Source organism: Dermacentor albipictus, chromosome 1, assembly GCF_038994185.2.
Source record: "Dermacentor albipictus isolate Rhodes 1998 colony chromosome 1, USDA_Dalb.pri_finalv2, whole genome shotgun sequence".
Lineage (NCBI taxonomy): Eukaryota > Metazoa > Arthropoda > Arachnida > Ixodida > Ixodidae > Dermacentor > Dermacentor albipictus.
Genome location: NC_091821.1, coordinates 313,239,918 through 313,251,898, shown reverse-complemented (window position 1 = coordinate 313,251,898; position 11,981 = coordinate 313,239,918). Strand labels below are relative to the sequence as shown.

Here is an 11,981-nt window from a genome sequence, read left to right as displayed (position 1 = left end):
CTGCAGCGCGGAGGTCCTTTTTCATACTTTGTGATATTTTTCTTTTATTATTACTATTATACTTTTTAAAAATGTGTCAACAATGGGCGCGCCAGAAGACTCTAGACGTTAGTTGTACGATCCTTGCATTAAGCGCATGCGGGGCGCTGCCGCCGGATGACGGGCGGGTTTGGTGTTGGCGTCGAAGTCATGGCTGCTGCTGTTAGCGGCGGCGGCAAGTGGCCGCACTTGCCGCCAAACGTGATGGAGCATATTTTCAGTTACCTGGATCTGACCACGGCTCGCAATTGCACACTGGTGTGCAAGTACTGGCACGCGCTGCTCAGCGACGAAAACAATGACGTGTGGAGGCTACACTGCGCGCGCAAGCTGGCCGACGCGGCACTCAAGTCTGACCTGTTGTGGAGTGTGCCCAGCTGCAAGGCGAAGTTACGCGCCTTCTACCACGCGTGGGACCCGCGCGAGTGCTCGCGCAATATCTACATCAAGCCGAACGGTTTCACATTGCACCGAAACCCGGTGGCGCAGAGTACGGACGCTGCCAAAGGCAAGCGTGGCTTTGCCGAGGGCCGCCACTGCTGGGAAGTCTGGTGGGAAGGGCCGCTCGGCACCGTTGCTGTAGTTGGCATCGCGACACGGGAGGCACCCCTCCAGTGTCCCGGCTACGTGGCCTTGCTCGGCTCCAACGCACACTCCTGGGGTTGGAACCTGGTTGACAACCACCTGCTGCACAATGGCGACTGCCAGGGCAACTACCCGTTGCTCAACAATGCACCCAAGTACCAGGTACATGTGCCGTCCAACGTCCATGGCACTCCAACAGTGCGTATCGCGTGCTGCTCTTGCCAGCACCTGACGTGCACGCATCTCTTCTCTAGGTGGGCGAACGACTGCGAGTGATCCTAGATTGCGAAGACAATACGCTTGCATTTGAACGCAACTACCAATTCCTTGGAGTGGCTTTCAGGGGTCTGCCTGACAAAACGCTCTACCCGGCCATCTCTGCTGTCTACGGTAACACTGAGGTTTCTATGGTGTATTTGGGCCGACCGCTGGACGGGTGACGCTGTCCCCAGGGATCTGTTGCGAGCTGACATCTGCAAGCATACCTCGCCTGCTGGAGCAAGGGTGAGATGGCAATTAGATGTGGTGGTACATTTCCTGCATTAATCATTTGTGTGGTACTGCGGACAGGCATGCAGTAGCTAGTATCAGTCATCAAAGGAATCGAGTACCAATGTCTGACCTGAACTTGTGGAAACACTAGAGAAAAATTCATGTTCCCTGCACACAAAAGTTGTACGAGAGGCAATCATCATGTTCTCCTGTGCAAAAGGGAATATAGGTCTGCTTTCCTGTGAGCAAAGTGTGGGTTTTGGCAACACGCTGCTGGCATCCAATTATAAACCCATGCAGTGATCGTGCACACGACAACGACAAGTGACACGATGGAGATGGCTGTTGCCTGCAAATCGTACCCAATGCGAGCAATGACTTTGAGCAACGTCTGCCGGTATGAGGGCAGCAAATTCATGCCGAAATCGGCGTGACGTACGCTTAAATTGATGTGTTTTACTGTAAAGAGCAGCATCGAATATTTCTGAAAGTATTGCAGTAGGTTTTTATCCTTGCACATATCAAAATTTAATCGTTTGCATGTTCCATGCAACAACCGATAGCACTTGACAGATTTACATCTGGTTCCGGCTTTGCGCTATAGGCTAGTCGCTCGTAGTGCTGCCAGGCGACGAGTGATGTGTCTGCACAACGACCTGTTTTGTCACTCAAAACCATTGCGCACAAAATCGCCCTCATGGGGTTTGGCCTTAAGAGGGAACAGTAGCTAACTGGCAGTACATCTGGCTACACATACTGAATTAATTCTCGGGGGGGGGGGGGGGGGGATGTGTGGTGCCACGCAAGTGCAGTGTGCCACTTGTGTGTCTTGTGGCCCTGGAAAATCTAGGAGAAAAGTGCAGCCATGGGTAAGCTCTGTCATTGGCTGCCATAGTCTTTTCAACAAATACTCAGGTAAGAATGCAAGTGGTATTAAAGCAAACTTGTCTATGCCTATTACTTTGCGGGTGCTGGCCGGTGCTGAATAATGTTGATTGGTCTTGCAAGCTGGGTCATAAAAGACTAAAACTCATGCTATTCCCATTGCCTATGTTGCAGTGGTGGTTAGCTGGTTGGCTCACATCAACACTGCACCACTTTTAAAGCAAAGCTATTCACCTCATTTCGGCTGCTGTCTTGCACAATCAGCCACTCTTGGAGATGATGCAGACCGAGGTGGCCCAGGGCAACCAAGGGCATTATATAATGCACCTAGTGCAGATGCGAGTTCCAACACCACAAAATTGTGTGGAAGCAAGCTTGTGGGTAACATGTAGCAGAAGAGGAGCATATTCAATACACAGTGAAGTGTGGTTTACATTGTGAGCACGTGCTGGCTCCTAAATGTGAAGTGGAGCAGCAATAAGCGTGAAGGAGTGTGGTGCACATTTTGCCCATAAATTGAAAGCGGGGTCAGTACACAGCAAAAAATGGCAAGAAATACAAGTGAACACTTGCTTGTCAATGCGAATCTGTGTGTTGGTGTTGTGCAGCGATGAGAAAGCAGCAGAAAATGATACTGTCACATATGGGTGCTAAAAAGTGTTTTAAGAAAAATTTGGTTTGATGTGTAGTGTGTGCAAGGCTCTAATTTCTGCAAGACATGTCTGCAGTCTTGGAGTGTCGTAAGTTTACATTGAGCTAGATGTTTCCTGGTGAAAATGTGTCCAACTTTCTTGTATGATGCAAATGGGCGTTAAACAAGAACAGCATTCCTTGCAATCTCCAAAGAAAGTTAAGATTACATACTTTTGGGCTAGTTTGTTTGATACAGTTATAGGGACCATAGTACTTAGGTGATGCAGACAAAAAACAATGACAAGGAGAAGCACCCATCCTTGCCCTTCTTCATTGTCTACATCAGCTAATCGCTGTGGTCATAACTCTAAAGAAAGCTTCAGTTAAACTGATTTGGAATCGCATATTTTTGTCTTTTTAGCAGCTGAATGATCTGAATTGTGTGTCAGTCTGTCTTGACATAAAACAAAGTTCTGGCTCATTCAGGGAATTTTGCAATGGTGCTCAGGGAAAACCTGGAAAGCACAGGGAATTTGGAAATGTCAACTTGGTAGACACCCTGAAATTATTTGAGCTATGTTAGTAAATTACCCTTCGACAATACAAAAACAGCCACTCTTACCACAAAAGGATGTTTAGTAAGCCAGAAAAGATGCAGAAATGAAGGACCGCTGGTGACTTTGCCTTAAAATTCCTGCACCAGCTAGCTGTCACGTCATGGATTTTGATGCAGTCTCCTTGAGCCTGATTAAGTTTTTATCAGTAAAAATGAATTACATATTATTCTGAAAGTGCCAAAGACTGAGCTTAGGATGTTTCAAGAACTTTTACTGAACGACAATGGCCAAAATACCAAAACTTTAACCCTCACTATCTGTTCTAATAATCAACCTATACAGGACCAAACTAGTCCGGCATGGGGTGTTTCTCATTGTTTGTTTGTACCTCTAAACAGTGCTGTATATATTCACTGATGTTTCATCACTGCACATCAGTGATGCCCAGCTTCATCGTTACAAGCAAATGTTCACTTGTATTGCAAGCCATTTTTTGCTTCATATTGACATTGCTCCACATCATGTTTCTAGTTGAAATTGACCACTCTTCAGTACCCATCCACTTCACACACTGTTTCACTTCACAGTTACAAGCCAGCGTGTGCTCGCATTCTAAGCCATGCATTGTGAAGCCCTGACGCTGACCAGTCATGACCCATCATAGAAAACAACAGCCAGAACTTGCAGAATGTGGGGAAGAGGTAAAGAAATCTTTGCTTTAATATGCGAAATCAGCACAGTTCTCAGTAATGCGCGAGCATGTGAAATGGGAATGTGGTGGGCCTTAATGACACTGAGTTACAGTCTGGTCACAAGCATTGAAGTGTAGGCCATGCATATTTGGTTTGCGTAAGATATGCCTTGTGAGGCGTGACTTGCAGACCTACATATTCTTGCTGGCTTGCACTTTGTTTATTCACCAGTGGCCTTGTGAGCCACAGATTGCGAAATTTTTCCATGTGGCAGTGTTATTGTTGTTTGGATATGTTAAAGGGACACTAAAGGCAAATGCTAAGTCGACGTTGACTGTTTAAATACTATTCCAGAAACCTCGTAACGCTTTTCTCGTGCCAAGAAAAGACTTTATGAGAAAATTGCAACTGAAGAGTCCGAATAGTTTTTTAAAAATTCAAGTTTCCCCCCACTTAACCGGGGGAGTGGTGACGTTGCATACGCCATCCCCACCCTTTGCTGCTGTCTGTGAGTAAGCACCCGACACACGCCGGTACCAGCCAAGACAGAGTGGTCGATTCGCCGCTGCAGCTGCTTTTGTTCAAATGGCGTAGACCATTGCATCCTACAACATCACGTAGAAGTTGAATTCTCTGCTACTTGCAGTTTGTGCGGGTTTCGCGAGCCAGCAAAACCAGCGCAGCACTACGTGATAACAAAACTACTGAAACATGAAAGTGCGAGCGATGCACAGTCGAGCGAGAACAAAACCTTTCGACCACTCACATCGTTGTCAAGAGATAAGATAGAATTCGCGGAACTCTCAAAACTGACCAACAAATCGAAAATAAGTGATATTAGAAATTATAACGCGAGAAAGACTGAAAAAGCCGTAAGAAATGGATGCAGCCTGAAATCAGTAAGAAAGAAACTTGGCATAGGACAAACCAAGATGTATGCACTGAAAGATAAGCAGGGTAATATCATCCGCATTCTCAAAGATATAGCAAAAGCATACAGTACCCAGAAGAGTTAGGATACCTCAATTAGAAACAGTAATGAACAGGATACAGAAACTCCTCCTATAACTAGCGATGAGGTCAAAAGGGCCTTGCAAAAACATGAAACAAGGAAGAGCGGCAGAAGAAGATGGAATAACAGTGGATTTAATCAAAGATGGAAGAGACATCATGCTTGGAAAACTGGCGGCTCTTTATACGAAGTGTCTATCGACTACAAAGGTCCCAGAAAACTGTAAGAATGCAAACATTATACTAATCCACGAAAAGGGAGACGTCAAAGAATTGAAAAATTATAGGCCCATTAGCTTACTCCCAGTATTATATAAAATATTTACCAAAATAATCTCCAATAGAATAAGGGCAACACTGGACTTTAGTCAACCATGGGAACGGGCTGGCTTCAGGAAGGGATACTCTACAATGGATCACATCCATGTCATTAACCAGGTTATAAAGAAATTCGCAGGGTATAATAAGCCTCTCTATATGGCTTTTGTAGGTTACGAAAAAGCATTTGATTCAGTAGAGATACCAGCAGTCGTAGAGGCATCGCGTAATCAAGGAGTACCAACCGCTTACATAAATACCCTGGAAAATATCTACAGAGATTCCACAGCCACGTTAATTCTACACAAGAAAAGTAGGAAGATACCTATAAAAAAGGGGGTCAGACAAGGAGATACAATCTCTCTAGTGCTATTTACTGCATGCTTGGAAGAAGTATTCAAGCTGTTAAACTGGGACGGTTTACGAGTAAGGATTGATGGCAAATACCTCCGCAACCTTCGGTTTGCTGATCACATTGTTCTATTCAGCAACACTGCGGTTGAGTTACAACAAATGATTGAGGACCTTAACAGGGAGAGTGTAAGAGTGGGGCTGAAGATTAGTATGCAGAAAACAAAGCTAATGATAAATAACCGGGCAAGGGAGCAAACGTTCAAGATCGCAAGTCAGCCTCTAGAATCTGTAAAGGAGTACCTTTACCTAGGGCAACTAATCACAGCGAACCCTGACCATGAGAAAGAAATTTACAGAAGAATAAAAATGGCTTAGATCGCATACAGTAGACATAATGAGCTCATGACTGGGAGCTTGCCACTATTATTGAATAGGAAAGTATACAATCAGTGCATTTTATCGGTGCTGACATATGGTGCAGAGACTTGGAGACTGACAAAAACTTGAGAACAAGTTAAGGACCGGACAAAGAGCGATGGAACGAAGAATGTGAGGCATAACTTTAAGAGACAGAAAGAGAGCAGTTTGGATCAGAGAGCAAACGGGTATAGACGATATTCTAATAGACAACAAGAGAAAAAAAATTGCACTGGGCAGGTCATATAATGCACAGGTTAGATAACAATTGGACCATTGGGGCGACAAAATGGGTACCAAAAGAAGGGAAGCGCAGTAGAAGACAGTAGAGGACTAGGTGGTGCGATGAAATTAGGAAATTTGCTAGTTGGAATTGGTTGACACAGGACAGGTTTAATTGGAGATTGCAGGGAGAGGCCTTTGTCCCACAGTGTACATAAACGGGCTGCTGCTGCTGCTGCTTGCTTGCTTGCTTTCTCGCTTGCTTGCTTTGCTTTGCTTTGCTTTGCTTTGCTTTGCTTGCTTGCTTGCTTGCTTGCTTGCTTGCTTGCTTGCTTTGCTTTGCTTTGCTTTGCTTTGCTTTGCTTTGCAACGGTAATGTCAGTCAGTGAGGTTTTTTTTTTTTCTAAAAATGATATATAACTAGGCAAGCAGCGTTATATTTTGTTTTATAATACCGTATAAGAATGCTTTTAGTGACAAAATTTAACTGAGTGCTTTCATCATTGGGCATGTACTTGAGTGTCCTGGGGGAGTCTCTAATCATGTCATGCATTTACCCCAATCTCTCGATTATTAAGGCTCTGTTCATGATAATATTGATGCCATAGAGACTCTCATGCAGTAAGTTATCACTTTAGCTTGACTAATTGTTTGTCTTTACTGTCCCTTTAAGTTTGTGGCATGGCTAGCAGCCAATGTAGTAGACTAGGCACTGAGTTTCTGGTAGTCTAGACACTGAGCAATTGACAGGGCAACATATGGCGGTCATAGCATATGGCCGTGACATATTTTTCATAATTTAGGAGTTTCTTTAAAAAGCTCGGATAAAAGAACCACGCAAATGTTAATGTCATGGAAACAACTTTATTGAGCATTTCTGATCATGCTCTACAACTTTTCTAATCAAGCATATTCCCTAAAAAAGTATTTAGGAAATTGCCACAAATAAGCGTAGCCAATTAGCTAACTCTTTACGCTTATGGCTATGAACAATGTGCCATTGCTCTTAATAGCCTAAGGTGCTTGGTTTAAGTTACGTGAAACACCCGATATGCTTGAGCATCCAGAAGGCTCACTTTTGCACACTGAACCACACAGATTACCATTGTGACTTGCTTTTGCAGAGAATTAAATGTATCACTGCTGGGGTAGTATTCTGTTAGAGCTAGGTAGACGGTCCACAAATCACTGCTGATTGGCTAGGGCCGCTCGTCGTCCCCTCTCGTACAGCTGCATCCAATCAGCAGCGGCCGAAATGGACAGTCCACTAGGTGGACTCTTACAGAATACCCCCCCTGGTCTGCACATTTCCAATTGCATATTCTGTGGATGCTTGACTCGCACGTCTCCTGATGTTATTTTCCCTGCATAGCTAAGTGCCAGCAGCAGTCATTGTGGTTGCAGCATATTATGAGAGATGGTGCAAGCGTTGTGCTGCTAACGCCACCGAACAGAGGGATTGGCAGGGCACGAAAGGGAGTAGGTCTCATCATAATAGTGTGCTGCTCATCCAGCACGACGTAAGTATAAACCCCATGAAAATGATCTTGCACGCGACAGCGACAAGCAATGCGATGGAGATGGCTGTCATGTTCGCTCAAAGCCTACAAGTCATACCCCATGTGAGCGACGTCTTCTCGGTGTTGCTGGCATGAGGGCAGCAAATACACGTCAAATCTAGCATGACTCATGCTTTATTAATTTAAGTTGATGTATTTTACTGTAAAAGGCAGCATAAAATATTTCTGAAGGTCTTGCAGTAGGTTTTTATTCTTGCACATATAAAAATTCAATCGTTTGCTCGTTCCGTACGACATTCAGTAGTATTTGAGTAACGTACATCCAGTTCTGGCTTCGCACTATTGGCTAGTTGCTCTTAGCACTTCCGGGCAACGAGCGACGAATTTTAGATTTGCAGAACCGAGCGATCGAGCGACACGACCGAGCAATCTGTTCAAGCGACGGCCTGATTCGTTGCTCGAAGCCGTCGCTGTCACGCACAAAATCGCTCTTATAGGGTTTTGCCTTTACTTTGTTGGATGCATCAGGGACCAAGAGGTCCCACAAAAAGAGCCATGACTCCTATTATGCCTGCCGTCGGAGGAGGAGGAGTAGGAAGTAAACTTTATTACTCTAGAAAGAGTAATTCAGCGGTCGTGCCGGATTGCCGGTCTATTGGTTGATGAAGATCTCCGGCCTGCATGGTTGGCGCCCCTATTCCAGGGCACCACTGAGCGTGGCTGCTCGTCGGGCATGATCCACCAGCCTCCGTTGGAGGCTAGGGTCGCCGCTGGAGAGCACGCTCTCCCACTGCTCCGCACTCGGACCACTATCCGAGCTACCATATGCTCCCACATGATGTGGGCCCCACATTCCAATCCGCTCTTTGTTTGTGCACCACCCTCTTACAGCAGCTTCAGACTATCTTGGTCCACTTAAAGCTCCAGTAACATTTTGAAGCCACCATGCAGAAGAGCTAGCTTGAGTTTCCCATTTTCCTGTAGCACTTGCTTATAAGTTTTGAAATAGCCAAGGAATGTGCTATGCCGCTGCTCACTCTTTGGCATCTTTAGTAGTTTGTAGCAGCTTTTAGATTTTAATTGAGGCACCTTTGTGACTTGAAGAAGCTTTTCTATCACGCTCCCACAAATGTTACCTTGACATTCTTTTGTTCACCTGTGCAGTAAACTGAACCTTATAGAAAAATATCATTTATTTGCACATAACAGTGCAACCGTGGATGGCTTGCGAGGCTATGCAGAAAAGTAAAAACCCATGCGCAAGTGTAAACACTAACAAATGTAAACGAAAAAGTTAGATGACCCCTTTCCTTGTGATCACCAGATTGTGTAGATTTCTTAAAGGGCCCCTCACCAAGCTTGGCCATTTTGAGCTGACAAGCGCAAGCATACATTGCACGATAATGATTGTGTCCGCAAAGTATTACATCGCTACGCACCGCGGAGAGATCTGAAATTTCAAACCGAATGCCGTTTTCCCTTCTCCTCGCGACCACCGCACTCCACGCCGGAGGATAACGTACGCGTGCTAGTGCGCCTAAATACACGTTTTTGCAATGTGACGTCGCTCATGGTGACATGTGACTTCGAGAATTGTTCAAGGCAACATCTGCTATTTGTGTAATATGTTGCTTGAACAGAGGAATTAAAGCTTAGAGGAATAATAAAACACACAAACCAAATGTCTGCATGTTTTGTTTTACTTTGCACCGATGTACTTCCATTCTGGCTGCTTGTTCCCACGTCGTGCAGTCGCACGCGCAGACATCGATACTATGTCATTTTCTACCATGTTCCAGCATGGAATCATGCTCTGTGATACACTTGTCTGCATCAGTATTCATGTAGCACTGACTTACACCGCTAGTCGGGTGTCCTCGTGCACACCACATAAAATGAGACGATCGCAACAGCTCGCATGCGATGCCGTCAGCGGAAGTGCACCGCACGGCAAAAAAAGCGATAAGAAAAAAAAAGGAAGGCAGGGCCTGTGACGTATGCGTCACGCGATGCTCGAGGTCCGGTATGGGAGCTGAAGTGACTAGCGCAAGAGTGGACACGGGACACTAAAAAGGTGACGTGGACAAGCACAAGTCCTTGCGTTTGTCCTTGTCGCCTTTTTAGTGTCTTGTGTTCACTCTTGCACTAGTCACTTCAGCATGGAATACCAACTAGCCAGGTCTCACACCCTGCTTCGGTATGGGAAAATGCAAGAAGGGTATTTCGCTTGCGGAGGCTAGAAGGGGCGAGTGGAGAGTGTCTCGCTTGGCAGTGGAGCTCGCCTCCTGAAATAACGGGTTTGTGGCACTGAAATATTTCTGTCTCGGCTATTAATGAGCCGATTCGAAAAATTTGTGCGACATAACGCTCCCTACAAGACACGCAACACCGATCGAATCCCGGCCACAGCGGCCGCATTTCGATGGGGGCGAAATGCGAAAACACCTGTGTGCTTAGATTTAGGTGCACGTTAAAGAACCCCAGGTAGTCAAAATTTCCGGAGTCCTCCACTATGGCATGCCTCATAATCAGAAAGTGATTTTGGCATGTAAAACCCCATAATTAATTAATTAGGACACGTAACAACTTCCAGCGTATAATGAAAATATGCTATGGGGGCCTTGTTGGGGGCCCTTTAAGGAAGAAACCTTGAAAAACATTTCACATGTTTACCTATGTAGATGTATGTACTCTAACCTTGTGGCCAAACCCCTTAAAAAAATATATGCATATTGCACAAGCATATAAGGTATTTTTCATTGCTGATTTAATGAAAACGATACTCATTGCAAAGCTAGAAACATACCAAGATTTCATATGAAAAAAATTTTTTGAAGCAACAAAATAAAGCAAAATTGGCAGAGTTCAATATGGTTTTATACACTAACCTGGAACCACATAGGGTAATAATTGTATTATTAAACAGTAAGTATAGACCATGTCTCAGTTTTCAACATTGTGGTTTTAGAAAATACAGTGGTGAATAATTTATTATGCTTGTGCAGTTCAGCTGAGGGTGACATAAAATATGTAACATCATTTCTTCGCATACTCTTATAATTGAACTGCACTGTTCACTGTGCTTAGGATGTGAGGTTGCAATTTGACAAGCTAACTGCACTACAGGACCACTCTGATGAGAGTTTCGTACAGCTGAGGGTTGACTAAGGAAGCAACAAGTAATAGAATCAAGCATGCATATGGTGTGTTTTGAGGGCAAACTGAGAGTAATCTGTTTCAGGTGCATCCTGTGCCTGGGTAGAGAGCTGTGGTCAGTCTGCAGGCACAGCCTCGTCAACCAGAAGACAGCGCACCTGCAGTTGCATCAGTGTATGCTTGAAAAAGGTAGACTCTGCGATATGGCAAAACCATTCTACCTGAAGCATCATGTGCTTGCTAAGCAGAATGTGCTTAGCACATAGTTAAATTGTGCAACCTATGGATCACCCATACCTGGGCAGGCACATATCACTTGGCATGTCTGTGGTGGCTGACAGTGGCTATACTGTTGCGATGCGAGCAGGAGGTTGCGAGTTTCATTCCCGGTCACGGCATCCGCATTCTGATGGTGACAAAATGCAAGAACGCTCGTGTACTTCTATATAGATGCACGTTAGAGAACCTCGAGTGGTCAAAACTGATCTGTAGCCCTCCACTGCGGTGCCCCTCATGACTTACTGTGCAGTTTCGAAACATTAAACCCAATAATTTAATTTTAATGCTGACCTACATTTCAGTCTTCAGTCTTGAATGGCTCTTACAGCATTGTAGGGAACTATCAAGACGGAGGGAAGAAACTTTGTACATGCACAGCACACAGAGCTTTGTCTTGCATTTTCGTATGCTTTATCTTCAAAGAACTGTGACCATCACCACAGCTATTGGCGCTTAGTTACAAGACTGCTAAGGCATTTCAGTACTTGTAACCTGTGTCTTTGTGTAGCACACCTTTGCTCAGTCGCCCAACTCTGGCTGTAGGCAACTCCTGCAGCAGCAGAAGTGTCTAGTCATTGCATTGTATGGAAAGAGACTATTAAACATGGTTTTCACCAGCTGTTGCACTTATTTCAACCTGGAAAGGACACCACAAGGCACCACTCCTGATGGCACATTGGCTTTGGCATTCACCTACTGATAATGATGTTGCACTTCTTATCCCATTTTTTGGAAGCTGCATTTGCATGAAACTACATTGGAGACCGAGTTGTGCAGCATCACACTCTGTACTCAATTCTGTTTGATATTATCAGCCCCAT

The 11,981-nt window shown here is 44.9% G+C and overlaps 1 protein-coding gene across 1 annotated transcript; it reads left to right on the top strand.

The window, feature by feature from the left end:
- Positions 1 to 155: 155 nt before the first annotated feature.
- Fsn (F-box synaptic protein) lies at positions 156 to 11,777 on the top strand. Its single transcript, XM_065435829.2, has 3 exons — positions 156 to 786; positions 879 to 1,128; positions 10,967 to 11,777. Exons 1-2 carry the CDS (start codon positions 157 to 159, stop codon positions 1,062 to 1,064), a joined length of 816 nt encoding a protein of 271 aa, XP_065291901.1. The 5' UTR covers position 156; the 3' UTR covers positions 1,065 to 1,128; positions 10,967 to 11,777.
- The last annotated feature ends 204 nt before the right edge of the window (positions 11,778 to 11,981 follow it).